This window comes from Stenella coeruleoalba (assembly GCF_951394435.1).
Source record: "Stenella coeruleoalba genome assembly, chromosome: 12".
NCBI classification, from domain to species: Eukaryota; Metazoa; Chordata; class Mammalia; order Artiodactyla; family Delphinidae; genus Stenella; species Stenella coeruleoalba.
In genome coordinates, this window is record NC_137158.1 from 61,627,312 (window position 1) to 61,650,229 (window position 22,918).

A 22,918-nucleotide genomic window follows, 5' to 3' on the forward strand; every position below is an offset into this window, starting at 1 on the left:
GACTGGGATGTGTGCAAAGGGTCTGGAAACCATCCTGGTTTGTCAGGATCAGACCCTCTTGAGACCCAGCAGCTAGCACTGAGTATAATTCTTTAGAGATAAAATAAAATTGTCTCCATATGAATAAAAAATTCTCTTTACAAAATTACAAGTTTTTAAAAATTATATATCACAGTATTATCTATCTATCTAGGCAATTTGCCTTCAAAAGCTTATACAGTTGCACTAGGACATTCTATGACCCTATACTCACATAGCTTGGGGGAAGGATACCAACGCAGGTTGTATGCTACAGAATTAAGCTATGGTCTTCACTGACCGAATTTTATTTGAAGGATATATCTTCCCATTATATGCTTTAAGGGCTACTGACCCAAACTAGCTTCCCCACTCATCTCATGACTGCTGTTTATTACTGCTGAGGTTCCATTGCAGTCCTCAGGCTGTCCATTCAGGATTTGGAATTCTAATTCAGTGTGGAAGGCTAGACCCTAGCGCTTCCAGGATCTCAACCGTGTGACACCTTAGGACTTCCACCATGGGAAATTTTCCTGCTGCTATTTTACCATATAAATAAAATGAAGAAAGACATAGAGTGGGTTTTTCTTTTTCTGTGTCTACTTTTTGGTTGATGATGATAGAAGCAGGATGCTATCCTCTGGATGCCAGAAAGTAGAGATGACGTTTCCAAGAAGTCTGACAGAGAATGGGAGGAACTAGAGAGGATGTCTGCCTAAACACGAATGGCAGAGTCTGGGGCAGCTGGGTGGACTGAGGAGAAGCAGCCAGCACTACAGGGGAGAGGAGGGTGAGGAATCATAATTAGAGCCTTTTCAATAAACATCCAGCCCTGAAGCCAGTCCGCACTTGAAGTTCATGGTGAAGTTTAGCATTCCTGGCGATTTGGATCATGGTCTCGATCCACGACAGCCCTTCTTTACATCCCAGTGTCCCCCCAAAGATGCCATAGGGAATTCTCAGCCTTTTGTGGACATCACGGAAGTAGAAACTATCTAGAAACTTGCAAGTGGTACCCACAGGCTCCTGGGTCATGCCTACCCTCTGGGTCCGGCTGCTTTGTTAGACCAGCCGTGTTCCTTTTGATGCGATGATAATTCCTTAGTAAGATAATAAAGTAAAACTGTTCCTATTGAAGATGTGGTCACAACTCAGAGGCTTTATGCAAATGAGCACTGAGACCCACATCCAGGGCACAAAGGACAGGCAAGCCCCACTGGCTAAGAGGCTGCAGCCGCTTTCACAATAGCTGCATTGTCTCCTGATCACGGTGACTCAGACAGAACCACAACTTTAACAGGCAAGCACATGAAACACTCCATTTTTCACAATATTTGAGTTTCTGCCCGCTTTCTTCTTTCCTTTCTCCCCCATGTGCCTATTCTAGCGTAGGTACATAATGGACACACAGCAAACGCTTGCCAGAGGACTGAATCCTACAACAGACTGGAAAGCAGCGTGCACACACAGGTCTTTTTTCAGCAGGCAGCCAGGTCATTATACAGCTTGACCAACTGTGAAGGCGTCACACATTTCAAAGACCTCCTACTTCATGTTTTGCTCGAGAAAAACTTGCAGTGACCCCCAAATGGCCTTGCATTTGTGTTCTCCTCTTTCTTTGCTCCTTCCCTCTGAATACCTTTAATCCCAACCCATCATTCAAGAGTCATTTCAAGTGCCACCTCCCCCATGATGACTACCCTGCTCTGCCACCTTCTGCTGTCCCATCCCAGCCCCTCTGCACTCCTGCTGTGCACAGAATGTAGGGTTTCAGATATATGAAGGCATACTTCTGTCACTCATTTATTGACCTGTTTGTCTTCCTCTCTTACACAGAAAGACCTTGAAGGCAAGACCCCACTTTCTTTTTTTTTATTATTTTTATTTTTATTTATTTATTTGGTTGCGCTGGGTCTCAGTTGCTGCAGGCAGGCTCCTTAGTTGCAGCTCTAGGGCTCCTTAGTTGTGGCATGCGAACTCTTAATTGCAGCATGCATGTGGGATCTAGTTCCCTGACCAGGGATCGAACCCAAGCCCCCTGTATTGGGAGCATGGAGTTTTAACCACTGCACCACCAAGGAAGTCCCCAAACCCTGCTTTCTTTACATCTGTATTCTTACCTCTAGTCTTTGGCACAAGGTCAATCCTCAATAAATATCTGTTGAGCGAATAAATAAATGAATGAATGGTAACAGCACTGCAAATGCCAATCCTTGGTCCTCTCTTCCCCATGGTTGGTCAACAGACTAAGGTTAATACCTAGTATGACTTAAGGGTTAGCACCTGGAACTTTATATTTACATAAATGCTTAGCATCTGAACAACATGCAATCAGTATTTCTATAGCGCTTGCAGCACTGTTATTAGCCAGTTAATGTGGCACCATTTGCAGGGACTCTAAAGTGTTCCACTGTCACTCGTATATTTATGTTTTATTTAATGTCAGCCCCATGCACAGGCTTGTTCACTAGTCACTCAGATTCCATGTTTAGCAGTCTCCTTTCTGGGGACACAGTTTTCGTGTCCCAACAACAGTCTTCAGGCACAATTCTCAGGCCTTCTGCACCACTGGTTGTTTCTGGAAAATGCCTGCCCTTTCCCAGACTTGTGTTTCTCTTCATGCTGTTGTCCCTCATTTACAGCACGTGGCACATCTGGCCTCCCTCCTTTACAGCCTAGGGAAACCTGAGTCTCTGAAGATCCGGCTCAAATATCCCCCCTCTACAAAATCTTCCAGACTGCCTCTCTGTGGTTAGCATTAATCTCTCTTCTCTCTTCTGTCTTTGTGTCCAGGGCCTTACAGCACTCTGGGTTAGTCTGTCTCCTGCTTAGATTGGGAGTCCCTTGAGAGTAGAGTCTGTATGGGGGGGTCCACACAGGACCTGATGCCAGAGCTCTGCAGAGGCTATTGGATGCCCGGGAAGGAGAGCGCTGGCTTAATCAGATAGCTCCCTTGTTCAGAGGGTGAGAGGAGAGTGTGGTGTTGCGGTATGGTGTTTCCAACAGCTGTCAAAAGTTCCAGATGCTGCCTCTTGGCCTTGGACCATGTGTGGTACTCCCTGTGATGGTAAATATTGGGCACTATCCTTTATCTAACCACCCTCCCCCCACCTCTCTCCGTACCCCCATCCTCTCTTTAACATGCAATGGAACTCAGAACAACAGAAAATGTGGCCTTCCTCTATACCTACTATTTGGACTTTCTAGGACAAAAAGGTAGGAACTTTACTTTCTTTCCTTTTATTTTTCCAACCCCAGGTAGTACTTTCACAGACACACTTTTCTGAAACTAATCTTCTCCAAATTCTGTTGACTGGGGAGGTATAAAGAGGGGGCGTAAGGACACTTCCCTGCATTTTGCTCTGTTGTTAACACTCCTTTTCTGCCTGATTCCTTGTAGGACTTTCATTCTTTTCTTTCTTTCCTTCCTCTCTTTCATCTTTCCTTCAATTTGAAACTTGCACCAGGACAAGTCAGAGTACTTGGTTCTTCTAAATTTTTTTTGCTACTGGTTGAGTTCTCCTACTCAGAAAAGATTTCCTCTAGTATTTTGAGGGGTTTTTCTTTCCCATTTGTTTTGGAATAATAATTTACATGTTAGCTAAATATATTCATTTCCTCATCTCTATCTTATTGTTCTTTTTATGTACATCCTAGAATAGCTTCTCTTATTTATCCTCTGAATCACAGATTTCAGATAATAATTCTGCTCTTGCAGTTTTAGACTCTGACACTTTACACATCTCATATTAGGTCTATTAGCATCTCTGATCTCAGCTAGTTCCATCTTCACCTCAATTTACTCTTATCACCAGATGTTGTCGTGCATCTCTTTTTTCCACAGAGTCCACTTTTTTTTTAATTATAGAGAACAGAAATCAGATGCTGTCCAAAATGTATTTGTTTCCTGTAAAGAGAAATCTTAAAACGCATGCTTTGCCTTTGTATTTAAAATGTGTCTGACAATAACCAGATTGCCACATTCTCTTTACCCAGCCCCCAAATCATTTATGATATTTCTGATGGCAGGAAACCAAAAACCTGCAAAACATGGGCATTTATTGTTTACTTTGTGAGAAGACCAAGTTGAATTTGGTGTCTACAAGGATTCACACTCTATGAATCCTTCTGTTCCTGCCTCCTCAGAGGGTTGGCTTTTGTCCCCAATCTGTCACCGTATGTGCAAGGTGGCTGTCACAGCTCTAGATATTAGACGCTTTCACAACCAGACTCAAAGGCAGCAGACAATGGAAGAAGGCTTAGGGCAAGGGGTTATTCCCATGTGCCTCTTTCCTTTTATCAGGGAAGGAACTTTTCAGAAGCACCTTGGAAGATGATGGGGTTCAGGACATGCTACCCCAAAATACAACCCCTTGGCATATTGAATATTTTAAGCTGAAGGAATTTGAGAAAATGCCAGTTACAGGAAGGTGGCTCTAGCCTTCCCCCTGCCCTTCCCCCCGAAGCAGGTCATAAAACCCTCATGTGAGAGGTGCTCTCTGTTATACCCAGAGGAAAAGAACATCCTTATCTCAGAAGACAAAGGGGCACCAAGAAGAATTCAAACAAACAGGCTTGCTAAGTTTCCCCTGGCTCACTACACTTACCTCATACTCCTTGACCTGTCATATTTTCATGACTGTCCACTGTTCATCAAATCTAGCATAAAAATACTCAGGCTTAGTCATGTCTTTGGGTCTTTATTTCCTTATGAAGGTTTCCATGTCACATAAAACTTATAGTAAATAAATATGGATGCTTTTCTGTTAGTCTTTGTCAGTTTAATTTTCGGACTCAGCCACAGGCCCTAAAAAGGTTGAGGAAAACTTTTTCCTCCCCTACAAAGACTTGCCCTAGTGTCTCGTTGACCAGAACTAGTGAGTTCCACAGTCAAACTTGGCTGCAAGAGAGACTAAGTGAGTATCTGAATCTTCTAGTTCTCCAGATGGGAAAGACCAAGAAATAAGAAGGAAGTTGGAAAAGCTGTTGGGTTTTCAGTGTCTGACACACCTTAGTCTAGCCACCCAGCTGCAGTTGGAAACTCTCGTAGTTAGACTTGAAGGAGCAGTTGATGTGCACAGCTGCTAGCCAAATTTCTGATGTCTGGAAGTTATTTTTCTGGAGTGACCCCACTGGACTGAGAAAGGAATTTTTTTTCTTCCACTTTTTGGTCCCCTGACTATGAACAGACTCTCATTTTTTGCTTGTCATAAACAATACATGCAAAATTACAACTTCTAGAATGTACCATTCCAGCGGCTCATTTGGACTTTGTCTCTTCTTAACACTGATTTCACATTCTAGAATGCAACGAGCCAGTCAGAGTTGCTGAAATCTTGAAAATTGTAGCCCTTGAGAGATATAGAAAGAGAAGTGATGGTGACAGGATAGAGTGGGAGGAATTGGACTATGGAGCAAAACCTTCTGACCCTCCGAAAAAGCAGCTCCGGGGGAGTCTGTGGAGATGTCATCCTTTGATTGATGAAAATTCTCTCATTAGGGGTGCTGAGTGAGAGTTTGTGGAGAGCTAAAATATTACCGCCCTAGTTTATACATTAGGTCGATATTTGCATTTTATTTAGGGATAAGTTCTAACTCATTGATGAATATATCTGGCTTTAATTCTACTGTAATTTTGCATCTCTTTTCATCTTTTCAAGGGGATTTTCAATAGATAGTTAAGAGGGGGTGAATCTGGAGAACAAACCAGCAGCCATTTTACCCAGAGGCCTCTGATGTCTCCAGAGATTTTCAGCGTGTGTGAGTTGCGGTGAGCGAGGGACTTTTGAAAATTGGCAAAGTCTTCAGAAAGGATCCTCATCCCATCAATGATTATTAAACATTGGGAAAAATAGTAACATACATATTTGTACTTCAAGATTTCATACATATGTAGATGTGACTGAAAAAAAAGGTCTTAATTCAAAGTGCGAGTGAATGCAGAGTAGCTTTCTGTCATTCTATATTTTCTAATCAATAAATATAAAACTGTGAAAACCATTACGTGAGAATTTGAAGTTGTTTTTCTATTTAAAAAGGAGTCTAGGACTTCCCTGATGGCGCAGTGGTTAAGAATCCACCTACCAATGCAGGGGACACCGGTTCAAGCCCTGGTCTGGGAAGATCCCACATGCCACAGAGCAACTAAGCCCGTGCACCACAACTACTGAGCCTGTGCTCTAGAGCCCACGAGCCACAACTACTGAGCCCACGTGCCACAACTGCTGAAGCCTGCATGCCTAGAGCCCGTGCTCCGCAACAAGAGAAGACACCGCAATGAGAAGCCCGCACACTGCAACAAAGAGTAGCCCCCGCTTGCCGCAACTAGAGAAAGCCCGCGTGCAGGAACGAAGACCCAATGCAGCCAAAAATAAAAATTAATTAATTAATTGATTAAAATAAATAAATAAAGGAGTCCAGGTTTTTCAATTTAAAAAAGGAGTCCAGGTACTCAAAAATGGTTGAGAATCACCCTCAGTGCTTTAAAAATTCTTTAGTTAAGGAAATGAAATGCAGAAAAAATAATATTGTAAAGCCTGTGGATGTAAAGTTCTTAGGAAGAGCACTTTATTTACTAAAAATGAATACCTAGAGGGCCACCTCAGGGCCAAGGGGAAAGCCCGTGCGTCATGTTGGTAATACAGTGGTGGGCTATGGGAGAGAGAGGGAGAACAGGAGAAAAGGCCAAGAAGCAAGAATTTTCGTGTGTGTGTGTGTGTGTGTGTGTGTGTATGTGTGTGTGTGTGTGTGTGTGAGAGAGAGGGAGAGAGAGAGAGAGAGAGAGAGAGAGAGAGATAGAGGGAGAGAGATAGAGAGAGAGAGAGAGAGAGAGAGAGAGAGAGAGAGAGAGAGAGAGAGAGAGAGAGAGAGAGAGAGAGAGAGAGAGAGAGTGGGATCAAGAAAGAATGGCCTAGGGCTTCCCTGGTGGCGCAGTGGTTGAGAGTCCGCCTGCCGATGCAGGAGACACGGGTTCATGCCCCGGTCTGGGAAGATCCCCCATGCCGCAGAGCGGCTGGGCCCGTGAGCCATGGCCACTGAGCCTGCACTTCAGGAGCCTGTGCTCCGCAACGGGAGAGGCCATAACAGTGAGAGGCCCGCGTACCGCAAAAAAAAAAAAAAAAAAAAAAAAAAAAGAAAAGAAAGAATGGCCAACAGAACCCAGAAACAAGATAAATGAAAGAAAAGGTCAGGAGAGTTTGTCAAGTTCTGGGGGATGGGGAATGAAGACAAGGGAACAATAGTGCAAGAGGCCTGTAGCTTTTAGAAAAGTTGGTTTACAAGAAATTTCCTATGGTGGATTTGACAGGAGAATTTTATGAATGGGCCCACCTAATATTTAATTGCACTATAGCTCTCTTCAAATTGTCAGTAAGAATCGACAAAGTACTTGTGTGAATGGGATTTGAGTATATGAAGGAAAAGGGCTGTAATCCACGCATGGATTGGAGCAGGGATAAGAGAAAAGACAAGCTGCAGGAACTGAAGGGCAAAAATCCAGGGGAAACAGCAAGTTGGTGCAAAAAGTGATCAGAGGGCTTCCCTGGTGGCGCAGTCGTTGAGAGTCCGCCTGCCCATGCAGGGGACGCGGGCTCGTGCCCCGGTCCGGGAAGATCCCACATGCCGCGGAGCGGCTGGGCCCGTGAGCCATGGCCGCTGAGCCTGCGCGTCCGGAGCCTGTGCTCCGCAACGGGAGAGGCCACAGCAGTGAGAGGCCTGCGTACCACAAAAAAAAAAAAAAAAAAAATGGGATCAGAAACCACAAGACTCCTAAGGTGTACTGGGTGTGTTTGAGGATGGGCGAGGGCAGAAGAGCAAGGGCAGGGTTTGAGCAAGGTGGAGGGCGTGTGGAAATAACGTTATGGGAGCTGGAGCTACTTTTGTTTAAATATTAAAGGAATGGTGATCCCATAGAGCGGAAGGGTTTACAGCCATGCAGGTGGAGCTTTCCAAGACTCCCTAATTCTTTCACCACTATCATCACTTTCAGAAACTTTTCTTGATTTCTATAAACCAGTAGGATCTCTTCCGAAGAATTCCTCCTCTCATGATACTTATCACACAAAGGTTTCATAACATGGTCCCTACTTACACCTTCAGATGTTTTCATAACCCTCTTTCTCCTGCTTTGAACTCTGTGCTTTCATCAGACAAAAATATTCATAGTTCCCTGAATGTGCTTGTACACAGCTTGTATACAAGCTATCTTCTCTGCTTAGAATTCTCTCTGTAAATCTATTGGCCTCAGTGATACTTTCTTGACTCAGCTTAGCCATGCTGTCTTCCAGGATCCTTCAAAAACTGGCTGAGCTGCCCCCTGTGCTCTACTGTGGCATTATGTGTCTGACCACCTCCTCCCTTGTAGGTTTCCTGATCTCTTCTCTCTCATCACCAATTGTTAGTAAGTATTTGCATCGCATGAATGTCACTGGTTCACCATTGGACCCAGGGTCTAGCATCATGTCTGATTTCTAGGAGACACTCAATATTTGCTAAATGATTGTCTTGTCATTATTTAGACTCTTATGTCTCTGATGACTTGGTAAAACTTATGGACCTGGATAATGTCTTAGATATCTTTCTTTTTGTTTTTTTACTGTGAAGTATCCAGCACTGTACCTCTCACACAGTAGGTGGTCTCACACAGTAGGTGGTCAATAAGTATTGCAGAATTAAATGCTCTTTAGTTCAGCTCAACAAACACTTCTTCACTCACTCACTGATTTAACAATTAAGCATGTACTCCATGGCAGTACTGTCTTGGACACAGATGGCAAACAGTTTCAACTATATGGACAGTGCAATCAGCACGGTGGTCAATCCAATCACAGTGCTGACACATTTCCTAGGTTACAAGATGGCTGTACTTGTGCCATTTGCATGTGATCCCTAATGGAAATACAGAGGAAAAGGCATAATTCCTCCCTCTTATGAGCTACACAGTACTTTCTAAACACTTGCAGTTAGCTCAGAGCTCTGATAAGTACAAGAATATATATTTTATCTGGGAATTTATAATCTTATAGAAAAAGACATGTCACATGGAAAATTAGAGAATAGCTAAAACAGAATGCAAAAAAGTTCTGAAAGGCGTATACTGGGTACCCAAATTCACAGATCAGATCATGGAACAGACCAGGCAGTAGAAACATTGGTGCTGGATGGTATTATCATTCAAGTGGGCAAAACCCTGGCTTGGATTTAGGATACTGAGGCTTGGATCTCTGGGCTATTATCCATGCTACATGGAGCAAGTCACTTTGCTTCTCTCCCAGAGGTACCTTGGCTGGATGCTGAAGGTACAATCTGGAGTCAGAGCGTCTGGTTAGTTACCAGCTAGACCCTGACACGTCCCTTAATTTTTCTGTTCCTCTGCATCCTCATTCCTAAAATAAAGATAATATTACATAACTCATAAAGTTGTTATGAGAATAAATGAGATAGATGAGTGGCTGGTGCATGCTGGTAAGTGCTTGGTAAATGCTAACTGTTGCTCTCTTAGCCTCAGTTTCCTTATCTGTGAACTGGGGGGTAATATTACCTCATTGGGTTGCCCACAAAAATCATTCAACAAAGATCTGTTTAGTCTGAGTCTATGGGGGAAAATCTCCATAACACTGAAGTAGAACTTTGAAACAGTCTCTTACTGATAGCAAAGGAAGTAAAGTGATACCTTGCTTCCAGCATAACAATTCTGCCTTTTCATAAATTCTTGAATTCCTCTGTTTTTGGCAATACCTACACAATTGGGCTTATATCATTAAAAACTCTTCCTGTGATTTTGCCTTGGGCTTTCCACAATTTTGTGTCCCAATAGAAATGAAATATTCATTAGCTTAGGGATGTTCTTTCACGATACCAACTGATTAAAATTACAACTTTTTCCCCTATTCTGTTTTCTTCACTTCTCTATTTTATTTTATTTATTTTACTTTTGTTTTTTGGCCACGTCACGCGGCATGCAGGATTTTGAGTTCCCTGACCAGGGATCGAACCCTTGTCCCTGCAGTGGAAGGGTGGAGTCTTAACCACTGGACTGCCAGGGAATTCCCTCCCCTATTCTTAAAAAACCTTGCACATCTGAGGCTGAGATGTCACATCTAAATTAGCATTGCACATGGCTCCCAAATTCCACAACGTGTGGGAAACAGGTGCATGCAGGAGCAATACATTATAAAAAATAATAATAATATAAATAAAATAATATGGTTGCAGCTAACAGCCCCAGAGCCTAGTAATGCCAGGCAGACCTGTGTCATGAATGTTTTTGAGAAACAATTACTTCCAAGGGAAGCACAATTTACCAGTTTAAAGTTTAATAACCCTTGATTTACTTAAGGGAAAAAAAAATACTCCTGTAAGTCAAACAAAGGACTGCTTTTCTCCCTGATATTTTGGTACAACAGTATACAGTGAGTCATGCTCAAAAAGAATGAAAACTCCTAAAATGAGAATAATGTGCTAAATTATTTGTCTTATTACTTCTACCTAAATTGTATAGAAAAATTAGTATATCCCTGAAGCATAGCCATTGTGCAAATGCAGAAATGAATGTGCTGCGACGCAGGAAGAGAAGTAATACCAAGGAGCCAAAACAGAACAAAATAAAATAGAAACAAAACCCATGTGAATCTATGATTTACTATGGAAGTAATATATTTGGTTTAACATTTCATCTGGGAGATACTTGGAGGGATTTCAGGTTCTGTGCCTTTTTTTTTTTTTTTTGTATGGCTGTTCCGCACAGCTTGTGGGATCTTAGTTTCCTGACCAGGGACTGAACTCGGGCCCTGAGCAGTGAAAGCGCAGAGTTCTAACCACTGGACCACCAGGGAAGTCCCAGAGATTGGGTACTTTTTGAGGGAAGATGGGATGGGAAATTATCCTCATTTGGTATTTGGTCAAATAGCTCCTTGGGAAGAAGCACATTTCAGCTTTTCTCCTTTCTTACCACCGTGACTTGGTGTACTTTCACGTGCCTTTCATTGCCTTTTTTTTTTTTTTGCGGTACGCGGTTCTCTCACTGCTGTGGCCTCTCCCCTTGCAGAGCACAGGCTCCGGACGCACAGGCTCAGTGGCCATGGCTCACGGGCGCAGCCGCTCCGCGGCATGTGGGATCTTCCCAGACCGGGGCACGAAATCGTGTCCCCTGCGTCGGCAGGCGGACTCTCAACCACTGCGCCACCAGGGAAGCCCTCATTGCCTTATTTTATTCACTAACTCATCCTCTTGGGGAAGACTTCATGAGAAAAAAGTTGAACTTGGGAGTCCCGACTCCGTTCAATTTAAGAATCTTATAAAGCCAGTTCTTGCTCATACAACCTGAATAAAAAGCTGCTTCAAACCTTTAAAAGCCCAAAGCTAATTCCACACCCATGCAGGCCTGTTTGGAACTTTTAGAACTTTTTGAACCCTGAGGCTAAACAGTATTATACTTCAGTTCCTCCTAGTGAGATGAGGCAATGAAGCCAGGTTGAAGAACTAAGTATTCTTGAATGAAAAATACCATACCACACATCTACAGCAACGAAAGACTGCATCTTCAGATTCACCTCAGATACATACGTGTAAATTGGAGTTTCCGCAGGCAGTTCCAGGGTGGACTTATTGTATTTTGAGTTCTGTTTTTATCAGCTTCTACAAGGTCTAGACCACTGAAAAGGACCTCCTTGAGAATTCACAAAAAACATACCTGAGGGATCACAGTGGGGTCCCACCAGCTACCACCAGTCTCTTTCCTAAGAACGCAGCCACTCAGGTCCCGCTGGCAATGTTACCGGACAGAAGGGTAATGTTTAAAATATTTAACAACTGGACAGAGGCACTGACCTATCGGAAGAGTCATTGGCTATAAAACCTGTTCAGGCATGCTGGTGTTTGCTGGGTAATTTCAGGCCCTCTGGGTCAATGGCAATGTTGGTGGCTCCTTGGCCTGGCCTTGTCTGCCAGGCCCTGCCAACACAGGCACTCACAATACATGCCTTTTGCTGCAGCAGCCTAGAGGTGGTTTGTGGCAAGCGGCAATCTCTCTGCTCTCTCTGTGATGTGATATTAGAGAGGAAAAGAGCCCTGCTGCGCGAGCCAAACACCACCCAGAGTTGGCGGTGAAACAGCTCCCGCCATGTTTATTTAGAGCCTCTCCCTTCTGAGATCCCAGAGAAGCCATTTGCCCATGCCTCACTGTCACAAAAAGCCTCAAATTTAGACTTTTGATATGATTTCCAAGTGAGGTTAAAGGTACAGCCCCAGAGATAAGCTGACTGAAGAGAAAGGGGAGATGGTTATCTTTAAATCTGGTCTTATTTCCAGTCAAAAAAAATCTATTGTCCCTCATAAATTCAAGTGTCTATAAATTCCGTCATTTCCTTGGGAATATCAAGCTACACAACATTTTTTTTTGCCGCTGTAACTGCCATCAATTTGTTAAATACACATGTTTTTAAGGACACGATTTTTGTCAAGGGTTTTGTCACTTTTTCTTTTGATACTTAATACTGTATAGATTTTATCAAAAATTTTATCTCTGCTTTTTTTTAAGGTATAGCTGATTTACAATATTATATTAGTTTCAGATGTCACTTTTTAATATATGGAAAGCCTGGAAAAATGGGAATGGCCAAGGCCTGGGTCTTCCCAATGTGACCAGTCTGTTGGTCTCACAGCCAAAGCTCTGTTAACAGGTCAAGTTGGTCAGTCTGACCTTCTCTCCCCCTGTGATGTTTGTTCCCCAAAGTCTCCTCAGTCTGTCTTACAAGTAGACTTCCCCTTGGGCTGCCTGAGGAAGCCTGAGAAAGCCAGACCTGACTCAATTCAAGAGGGTCTGTTTTAGGCTAATCCTGAGAGCCCAAGGCTCACAACAGGAGCACAGTAAATATGCCCCAACCTCAAAAACACGGCCTGCATAACCGGAGTGGTGATGGACCTGAGGTCTGCTAATGTGATGCTGACCCAGGAGCCGGCTCAGGGCCACAAGGGATGAGAGAGGAGCAGGGAAGCAGCCAGGCTGCAGGTCCTTCTTCCTCCACCTCTCCCCTTTCCACTAAAGAGGCACCACGTTTACTTGTCTTAACATACTGACCACCTACTCAGCTTCCATTTGCAAAAAGGAGTTCACAGCTTTAAACAAGTTTGAGAACAACTGCCATAGGGTATTCCCCTCATTAGCAGAAGTGTGCATTTCTTAAATCTCAGCTGGTTCGGAGTCTAGTTCTAGCGATCTGGGTTCCACTGCTTTCGGCAGCTGGATCTGCAGCGCGGAGAACCGACACTCATACGGTGACTATTGTTCTTGGTTTCTGACCTTTTGGGCAGATCTGAGAGGAAAATGCAGCACTGGTGGGGTAATGGGGGACTTAAGGAAACCCTCCTCCTAGCCAGTTGTTTGAATCATGAATTAGAAGAGCCTGGGAGACCCAGATCCTGAGATGAAGGAGCAGGCCCCCTGGGCCACAGGCCACCAGGGTCAGCTTTGATCAGCCACCGCGTGAACGTGGGCCAACCACACATCTTCTGGACTCATGCTCTCCTTGTGTAAGATGCCCCAGCAGTCCATGTTCCTCACCTCACCTATATCTGTTGTTGGCTCGAGGTAGCGAGATTTAAAATTGAGCTCAACCTGCCCTACAAGGTCAATTATAACGTGTCTATGAACACTAAAAGGTTTACTAAAAATGTACCCACTTTGAGCCATAGCTTTTTGAAAATGAATTTAAATTCATTAGCTTCTAGCCATTGAAACAGAGCATTCTTTCCAGTTTAGAGGGGTTAGCCAAGGAAAACCTGCCAACACTTTTCATTACCCACAATAACATTAAGGGGGTACAATCAAAGAGATTAAGGTTTTTGTTTTGTTTCATTTTTCAATATCTCAAATGTTTTAATGACCTTGTCCTGGGTTGTATAACTCATTCCTCTTTGCACGTTAATTTTTTCATCTAGGAATATAGAACAACTTGCTATATTGAAGAACAACCTTCAAATGCAGGAAAAGTAGGATAATTTAAGCATGTTTTAAATACTCAGAATTTCCTGGATGAAACTATGGAAGTTTAAAATATAAAGAAGTTGAAAGGAGTATTTGTCAAATATTTCATTAAACCTCAACATCTTCGTAAATCATACAAAAATACAATCCCAGTTGGAGAGGTGAAATAACTTGTCAAAACCATAGAGCAAGTCCGTACTATGGATTCATTATACACATAGATCTGTATAATGCCTTTGGGTACCAAGAAAGCTTAAGATAATTTATGAAAACTTACAAAAGTAATAATAAAAGGTTTGTATTTGTCTAAATATAAACGACATACAGCACCCATCAAAGCTGTATTAATTAAGGATTTAAGAAAAACATTTAGGTTTCCTCTTCTACACGATAAAGGTTCATTTAAAATTAAATGTAAAAGATAATTTATGGTATTTGTTCATTTATCATTTCTTTTCAATGGCATAAACAGTTGCACTATAAATTGAATTTTGTGTGTGTATTCAACCTTTACAAGCACACATACCTGTTACCTTCCTTTGGGATCACTGTGAACTTGGGCAATTTAACCTATTAAGAGTAGTACACTGTGCTTTCAAAGACATATCAAAACTAAATAGTCCATTTTTTATTGTTACCATGGAGGCCCCTCCAGGACAAATTTCTTTTCATCTTCTTTGTGACATTTATCAGTGACCCTATCTAGTTAACCCTTTTGTCAATATCACCACCTCAGCTCACCCTAGAGCTCAATCTTGCCGGAATTCAGAGAGAAGAACTTTGCCACTCTTTCTCTTTACCCCTGAATACAAGTTTCTTTTGTCTCCTCTTAGACTTAGGAACCAAAGATCACACTTAGACAAAGGGACAGCTCTGCTGAAGAGAGGGCTGAGGCATAGTGTAAGGTGACCCCAGATATTCATTCTTGACTAGAAGGAGGGAAGCAAGGGAAGGCTGAGCAGGGAGAGGGCAGGGGATAAGGAGAGGGTCTCAGTTCCCAAGGAGGGGCCGCTCAGTTCCTCCTTGAGAGGGGTTGTGGATTCAATTCCAGGATCATCAAACCCGCTGTGCAAACATAAGTACACAGATCCATCCCAAGGTGAAAGGTAAAATGCCTTTCATATCATTTAGTGTTTTTGGTTATACATGAAATTCCAATATATGGGGTGGGAATGTATTATATGATTAGAGGGAGCAGAGCTGAGGGAAGCGGTGGGAAGAAGGGCAGTATTTGTGTTTGATTTCATTTCATATTACGATTAGTTCCTATTCCTTTGAGAACAAACTAACTGAAGAGGAAAAGGCAACTAAAAGTGTGCAATGTGTTTGTGAAAATTGTAAATGTGGGAGTGAAGAAAGGCATTTGGTTTAGCAAAGATAACTGAAATAAATTAAAACTTTTCCAAATTTCACCTCCGCAAGGAAAAGTATGAAACACACCTCAGCCTGAAAGGCCAGTTTTAAAGAAAGCAGGAGCGACGAAGCAGAGGTGTTAGGCTGTAAATAATGCTCAAATTCATTACAAACAGATGCTGGGAACTTAAAAAGAAAGTTGTATTTATTCATTATATAACTAATAATTTTATGAAGCTTCCTTAAAATGCTGATTTTTGGAATGGTGGTTATAATGTCCAATTGTTACAGATTATCCATTTGTGACAATAAATGAAAAAGTGTGTGTATGCGGGGGTGTGTGTGGGTGTGTTTACACGTGTGATTTTCTTGCCAGTCAATTTCTCCAAATGAAAAAGATTTATACATCATACCGTCAACACGGCGGAGGGCACCCGGCTTATGAGTAGTGGGACTTCAACCTTCACATCAGAGCTCCTTGTCACTCCTCCCAGCAGATCCTGTCCCCTCGTCTCCAGGCATCTAGCACGCTTACGTGCGCGCCCGCGCGCACACACACACACACACACACACACACACAGACACGCGCCCAGCTAGTTCCTCTCGCGGTCCCCGAGCCCTGCAGCCTCGCTTTACCTCTCGCCCAGGGAGGATGCCGGCCGCCGCTGTCTCTGTCGCTGCCATCAGTCTCGACTGCTGGCCCCTTCGGTTTCAGCAGACTGGGGCCCTCTGCGTTTTCAACAGGTACCATGGTCACGTAGAAGTTACAGCCGTTCCCTGGGCACTAAACCACCCTGACTTCCCCCACTGACACGAGCGGTCACTTTCCCCATGGTCGCATGCTAAAGAAAGGTGAAAAAAAACTTCGGGCAAAGCCAATGTGATTTGTGACCAACTTTGTTTCTATTTCCGAAAGCTTTGCCCTTTTCGGTGACACAGGCTCTTGCTATTCCAAGCAGCCTATCACAGGCAGTGGGAGGGCCGAATCTCCGGAGGATTGTTTTTTTGCCTTCAGATGCAGAGCTGGAAGCAAAGGATTTCCAGGCTTGGGAACCGGAGCTCTGACAGTGTTTGGCGCTTAGCTGGGGGCGTTGGGGCGGGGGGGGGGGGGGGGGGGGGGGGGCAGCTCTTGTATTCCTGCACCTTTGAAAAGAGGCACAGAAAAGAATCAGGCAGATTCAAGCCCAGGCTGAGAGTGAGGGCCAAGAATATTCACAGATGGTATTAGTTAATCTTGCACAGGGAGGAACAATTTAGGCAAAGACATACCAGAAGGAAAAGTGTGTCAATTTTTCAGCAAGACGGTTATTCCAAGAGCAGTGACACTTAGCATATTCAACAAAGCATGAAACATCTTCATTGTTTCAACCTGATTTTGCCCTAGGCGAGTGCGGTATATACTCTCCCTCTCCAAGGCCTGTCAGACAAATCAAGGCCTGAGACCAAGTGTACACAAACTCAGAATGCCCGGGTTCTTTGGACTTTTTATACCCTGGGGTTGCAGCAAACTATCACAGTTTATTTATGCATAGCTGTCTTTAAGGAAGGAACCAACCCTGAATCTTCTGTCGAGATCAATGCCTGATAGCCTGATTGTAGGAGGAGGGGCATTTCCAGTTCTGAGCGTCCAGAGTGAATGGACCATGGTGTGGCTGTGGTGTCGTCCAATCGGAAACAAAAGCAGGGCCTGAGAAGGAAGATTTTCTTTTTTCCTGATTTGTGAGTATATTTCTATAAAGGTCTTACCAAATGATTCATTTTGGGGGGAAAAAAAACTTGTGAGGCATGTACCCATATTACAGAGCAGAAAATGGAGGCAAAGTGACTTGCCTCAAACATCACAGCTAGTCAGTGGCAGAGCTGAGACCAGGAAGCCAGGTGGTCTAATGCCATAACTTGCCTATATCCCAACCTCCCAGCCTTGTCCTTCTCTGATTTTCTTGGTTTCCGTCACTTTCAGCCCTTCCTGACCTTAAGAAGATGACATGAAATACAGCTTTGGTCCTAGTCGTTCCTCTGGACAGAGAAACGAGTTCTTGCTTGTATAGGCAGAAGCTGAACTACACAGAACTCACTTTTGGCATTTTGGCTGGATCCTAACACAGCTCTAAATTAACTTATCATTTGTACATTACTTTTGCTCATCACTAGATATTTCTGTATCTTTCTTATCCTTCGGGGAATCAGGCAACAAAGGAAACAAACCTGTGATGATTCAACTAGTATTGATTATGCACCTGTTTATGTCTCTGCTGCTAGTGCTGGAAAATGGCAGTACTTTAAGCATAGCCCAGACTCCACCCTTTTTTTTTTTTTTTTTTTTTGAGGTACGCAGACCTCTCACTGTTGTGGCCTTTCCCGTTGCGGAGCACAGGCTCCGGACGCGCAGGCTCAGCGGCCATGGCTCACGGGCCCAGCCGCTCCGCGGCATGTGGGATCTTCCCAGACCGGGGCACGAACCCGTGTCCCCTGCATCGGCAGGCGGACTCCCAACCACTGCGCCACCAGGGAAGCCCAGCCCAGCCCCCTTTTGATTCAGAAGTGAGTAGTTCAGACTCCAACAGATCAGCTTGTCCCCACTAAAGAATGTGTGGTACAATGATGCTTTGGTTTTTTATTTGTTTCCAGAATGTGTTATCATTGTAGGAGCAACAGTTTTTGTCTGTGAGACACATGTATTTCTCATCAGCTCTCTGTATTCGCTTGGCTTCTATCTACTCTCTGCTGGGAATCAACGAACTCAGTTGGTAGACATGTTTTTGCAGTGGGTCAGTTGTATAATTGCTTTGTTTAATGATCTCAGGCCCCGTGTCTCCAGCAGCTTCCTGGCACCATGGACATGTTAGGGTGTTTGTTATAGTCTTTGACCAAGTAGAAGATAAACCTAATTCCAGAATCCCTTACTGGGGTGAAGAGCAATTCAACCATTCTCACTTTGCTTTCTGTAGCCGAACCACACAGGAGCTCCTAAGGCATAAACCAAGGTGAAATCCAAAGGAATAAGCACATTATGTGACTGAACACGTGGCTCCTGGTGCCCCTAATTCTGTTCTTCATTCCACTGTTGACCTGATGTGGGCCACTGGCTCTTCCAAGCTCTGTTCTGTGCTCAACTTACTCTCTTAAACTCAGAGAAAATTTAGGAGAAAAATTCTTTTCACCTAGGCTAATGGGGCATATTCTCCTGCCGAAATTTCCTGAAGAACCCTGTACTTTTCCTTCACAGTATTTTGCACACTTATCATGTTACAGTTTTATTATAGTTACATGCAGTGATTTGACTAAATCTGCCTGACAGAGTGGACCATTTCTGTTTGGTTTGCTATGGATATTACAAGTGCCTGGCCAGAATGAATACTCAGTAAATATTTGCTGGCTAACAGACTGATCCCTATAAATCCAGCTAACTTTAGCATGACCAGAATGTAAGTTCCATGAGGGCAGGCACCTATGTCTGTCCCAGGCACTCATCCATCTCTGTGTCTCCAGCTCTTAGCACAGTGCCAGGCATACAGCACACCCTCAATAAATATGTGTTAAATAAATGAGTGCAGGGACTTCCCTGGTGGTCCAGAATCTGTCTTCTAATGCGGGGGACACGGGTTCAATCCCCGGTTGGGGAACTAAGATCCTACATGCCACGGGGCAACTAAGCCCATGCACTGCAACTAGAGAGCCCATGCGCCACAAATAGAGAGCAACCTGCACACCACATCAAAGAGCCCACGCGCAGCAACGAAAGATCCCACGTGCCACAGCTAAGACCCGAGGCAGCCAAAAATAAATAAATAAAAAGATTACAGTGTATGGAAAAACCTACCCTGCAAACTACTTTGGGAAGAAAGAGATGGGCAGCCAGAGCTGAGGGGTATGAGCAAAGTCCTTTTCCTCACTTCATTCCATTCAAATTTCTACAAGCAAATAAATAAATAAACAAATAAATAAATGAATGCTCACAAATGGAGCATTTAGTGAGCTGGATAACTATGTAGTTTTTAAAAATCCATTTGACAATTGTCTCTAACACTTTGTCGTTTCTCTCTCCTTTCTGGCACTCTCTTTAGAGCAAGTATCACCACAGGCTGTCCCTCCATTAATAGAGTCTGAGCCACTACTATCGTTAAAAGTGATTCCTCCACTTAAGGAATATGTAATCAGCAGATGGACAGTTCATTTCCCATAATTCCAATAATTTTGCTGCATACCTTTTCAGACCACCTGTTCATAGGCAATGCTACCAAATCCAAAAATGTGTATTATGGCTTATAAACTGACAAGACAAATAAGAGGGGATGAAAGAGAAAGCAAACAGCATCACAAGGCTGTGGACCTCTACTATGTATATACCAGGGCTATTTTTAGGGCAATTTTTCTTAAACCTCGCAACAACTTTGTGAAGTAAACACTATTACTTTCATTTTGCAGAAATTGAAACAGAGGTTTTTGAAACATGTCCAGATCAAAAACAAAACAAACAAAAAACCCAACACTTTCCAATGTTTCATCCTGAAAATTTTCAATCATACAGGAAAACCTAGATTCTATACTCAGCATTTTACTATGCTCACCCTTTCATCTATGTATCTGTATTTTAATCCCTCTATCCATCCATTGATCCATCTTAATTTTTATGCATTTCAAGCAAGTTGGGATACTTTGATATGTGTATCATGAAGTAGAGTCCAATACTTGTTTAGGTTCTTTTTTTTTTCCCCTTTGAGACATTTTACATACAATGATGTTCATACAAGGGTACCATTATAGAAATTCAGAAAATCACATACATATGTACACTCCAAACCTCTACTAAGTACAGAACATGAACATCATCCAGAAAGTTCCTTTATGTCTTTTCTGAGTAAATTTACATCTTAACCCTTAGAAGCAATCAATGCTCTGATTTTTTCCACATGGGTTATCTTTCCCTGTTCTCACTCCTCATAGAATGGAATCCTACAGTATGTACTCCTGTGTAAGGCTTCTTTCACTGGGCATAATTTTGACATTCATCCTTATGTTTGTGTGTATTAGTAGTTTATTCTGTTGATTGCTGACTAGTATTCCATGGGTAAATATACCACAGTTTATTTATCCATTTTCCTACTGATGGGCGCTTGGGCTGTTTTGTTTTGGCTATTGTAAATAAAGCTGTTATGAGTAATTCTTGCACAAATCTTTTGCAGAACATAACATTTCAAAGCACAGCGGTCCAAGTCCGTTTGACTCCAAAACTCACATGCTTTCCACTACACCCTGGTGCTTCTCTGTGGTGCATCCCATTGCCCTATTTTATGTAGAATGTACTTCCGGAGTTTTTATCCTAAAATAGTTCATTACAGTGTAAACACAAATGGGGAAATACAATCTTTAGACAAAAAATACCCAGATACAAATTCAGGTCTTAATTAGCCATCCTCCAATAAAATATTCATCTTCGTATCAGTTTTTTGGAGGAATATTTATTATTTTACATGTTTATACTATCCAAATAACTCCTTTTTCTAAAGGTTTTCAATATAACTTTTTTGTAATGTGCAGAATATTACTAATCATAACATATCGATTAAAGTTCCTCAAATTACAAAAGAAGTATGGTTAAATTCATTATATGTTCACCTTATATAAAATAAATTGTTAAAAGAAAGACAATATAGCAGTGTAACAAAATATTGTTTCTATTATTTTAAATGGAAAAATCAGAGTAGAACATTTCATGCTGATTACCACTATAATAATTTTTAAAAATATATATGTGAAAAAAATATATATATATATGTGTATTCATAGAGACTAGAAGGGAACTTGGAAAAGTTGAAAATAACAAATACGTTGGGATGGTAATCTTAGGTCACATAAGGAATTTAGACTAGTTCTAATCATGGGTAAATCGTGTAAAAAGTATTTTCTGAAAAAGTATTTTCTTAACATTGTTATAATACTGTATATCTAATAAGTATAAATCTGAAGAAAAGTTCTTCAAATTTAGGGCTGCCATATACTGTTGTGCAATCCATACATTGCACAACTATAGGTGGGCTGTTCCCATTCATTTAAACAGAAGTTTGTTTATTTATAAAACAAGTTTTCCAGAAAATCAAAATTAAAATGTAATTTGCACAAAGATGCATTTGGGCAATTAATGGGGCTGTTCAAATTATAATCCTCCTCTAAATTGCAATGTCTTATTCGTTAGTTTGGCCTACATCTGCCTTTGTAGAGCTAAGCTATATAAGATGAGTACCCTTCTCCATTCTATTACCTGTTTTTCCAAACAAATTATCAATATTTTCAATTTTTAAATTTTCCTCAGTACTATTACCATGCTCTTGGGATGGAGGCATCCACAGAAAGTTGTTCAATGACTAAGCCTTTCCTGTAGGTTTTCCTTCTTTTTATGCCATAATGATGGAAAAATACTGCTCAATCCTATGTGACAACAGCAGTCTTTATTGTCTTGAAAGACTGGTCCACCTTCATTAATTGTCTCCTATCTGCTGGTCAGCGAGAAGGGCACTACATAGAAAATTGACTGTCTCCCACACAGAGCTTGGAAAGACCCTTCTTGGGGCTTCCTTTACACCTAGGGCCAGGCTCTGCCTAACATATCACCCACCCCAGGTTTTGCATCAGAAGCTGGCAACATGAAGCAACAGGATTTAGTGGTTTTGTTCTGGCAAAATGGTGCAGTGGTCTGGCCGCCATGTCCCTTGGCTGCTAGACATACACAGTGAGGTATGTTTCCCTGGGGCGGCTGGATCAGCTCAGAACAGGACTTGGGGAATTGTTTTTGACTGCAGAGTCTCCAAGTTGGAGTTGGTTCCCGAACTCATCTAGCTGAGTCCTTTTTGACGTATGCAGAGGCAGGTCAACCACAAAGCTAACAATATTTAAGCTTCAGGGCCCCTCACTCACACTGGCCCTTCCAAGGTCATGGGAGGGGCCCAGCAATGCATTCACAGGATCGTATATTTTCTTAAAATTTGCAAAAGTAATATATTTACCTGCAATCAGTGAAGACCCCTAATTCTTTGCGTTCTGACACTGATATCCTTTATGTCACCTTTTCCTTGTGTAGGTGACATAGGAGTGGTCATGGGATATTTGGGATCTGGTTTAGGGGCAGTTAAGCTGGAAAAATATTTGGTTTGGGTTTCACTTAGATGACTCACAGGCACTTCGGTGAGTAGTTAAGCTCTTGCTATCTCTCCCGGTAAAGGAAGGACTCCCAGGAATTCTCCTGCTTCATACTGTGCCAACTCACGCTGCACAGTTTCCACATTATCGCTCATGTGGCATGATGATGAAGGGGCTCAGGACTGGAGGTTGTCTATCCGTGTCCTGTGTCTATGTCATATGGCTCCCAGCGCCAGGAGTATGTGGGTCACAGAGGAGGGCCATGCTAGAGAAGAGATTGGGTTCTTTCTCTTCTCTCTGTAGAAAGTAATATTGCCAAAAAAAAAAATTCTGTTATGAAGAAAAGGGGGGGAAAGGAATATTATAGAGATGTATCAGGTAATTTCTGGATTGTGTGGTGTTTGTAATACTTGATTGCTTTTTAAACATTTG

At 42.5% G+C, this 22,918-nt stretch overlaps 1 protein-coding gene across 1 annotated transcript in view; it reads right to left on the reverse strand.

The window, feature by feature from the left end:
• SLC2A12 (solute carrier family 2 member 12) overlaps positions 1–16,372 on the reverse strand; it is a 58,536-nt gene extending 42,164 nt beyond the window's left edge. Inside the window, exon 1 of the mRNA XM_079938906.1 lies at positions 15,989–16,372. Within this exon, the coding sequence (XP_079795032.1) occupies positions 15,989–16,103 (115 nt within the window). The 5' untranslated portion in view covers positions 16,104–16,372. The remainder of the gene's footprint in view (positions 1–15,988) is intronic.
• Between the last annotated feature and the right edge of the window lie 6,546 nt (positions 16,373–22,918).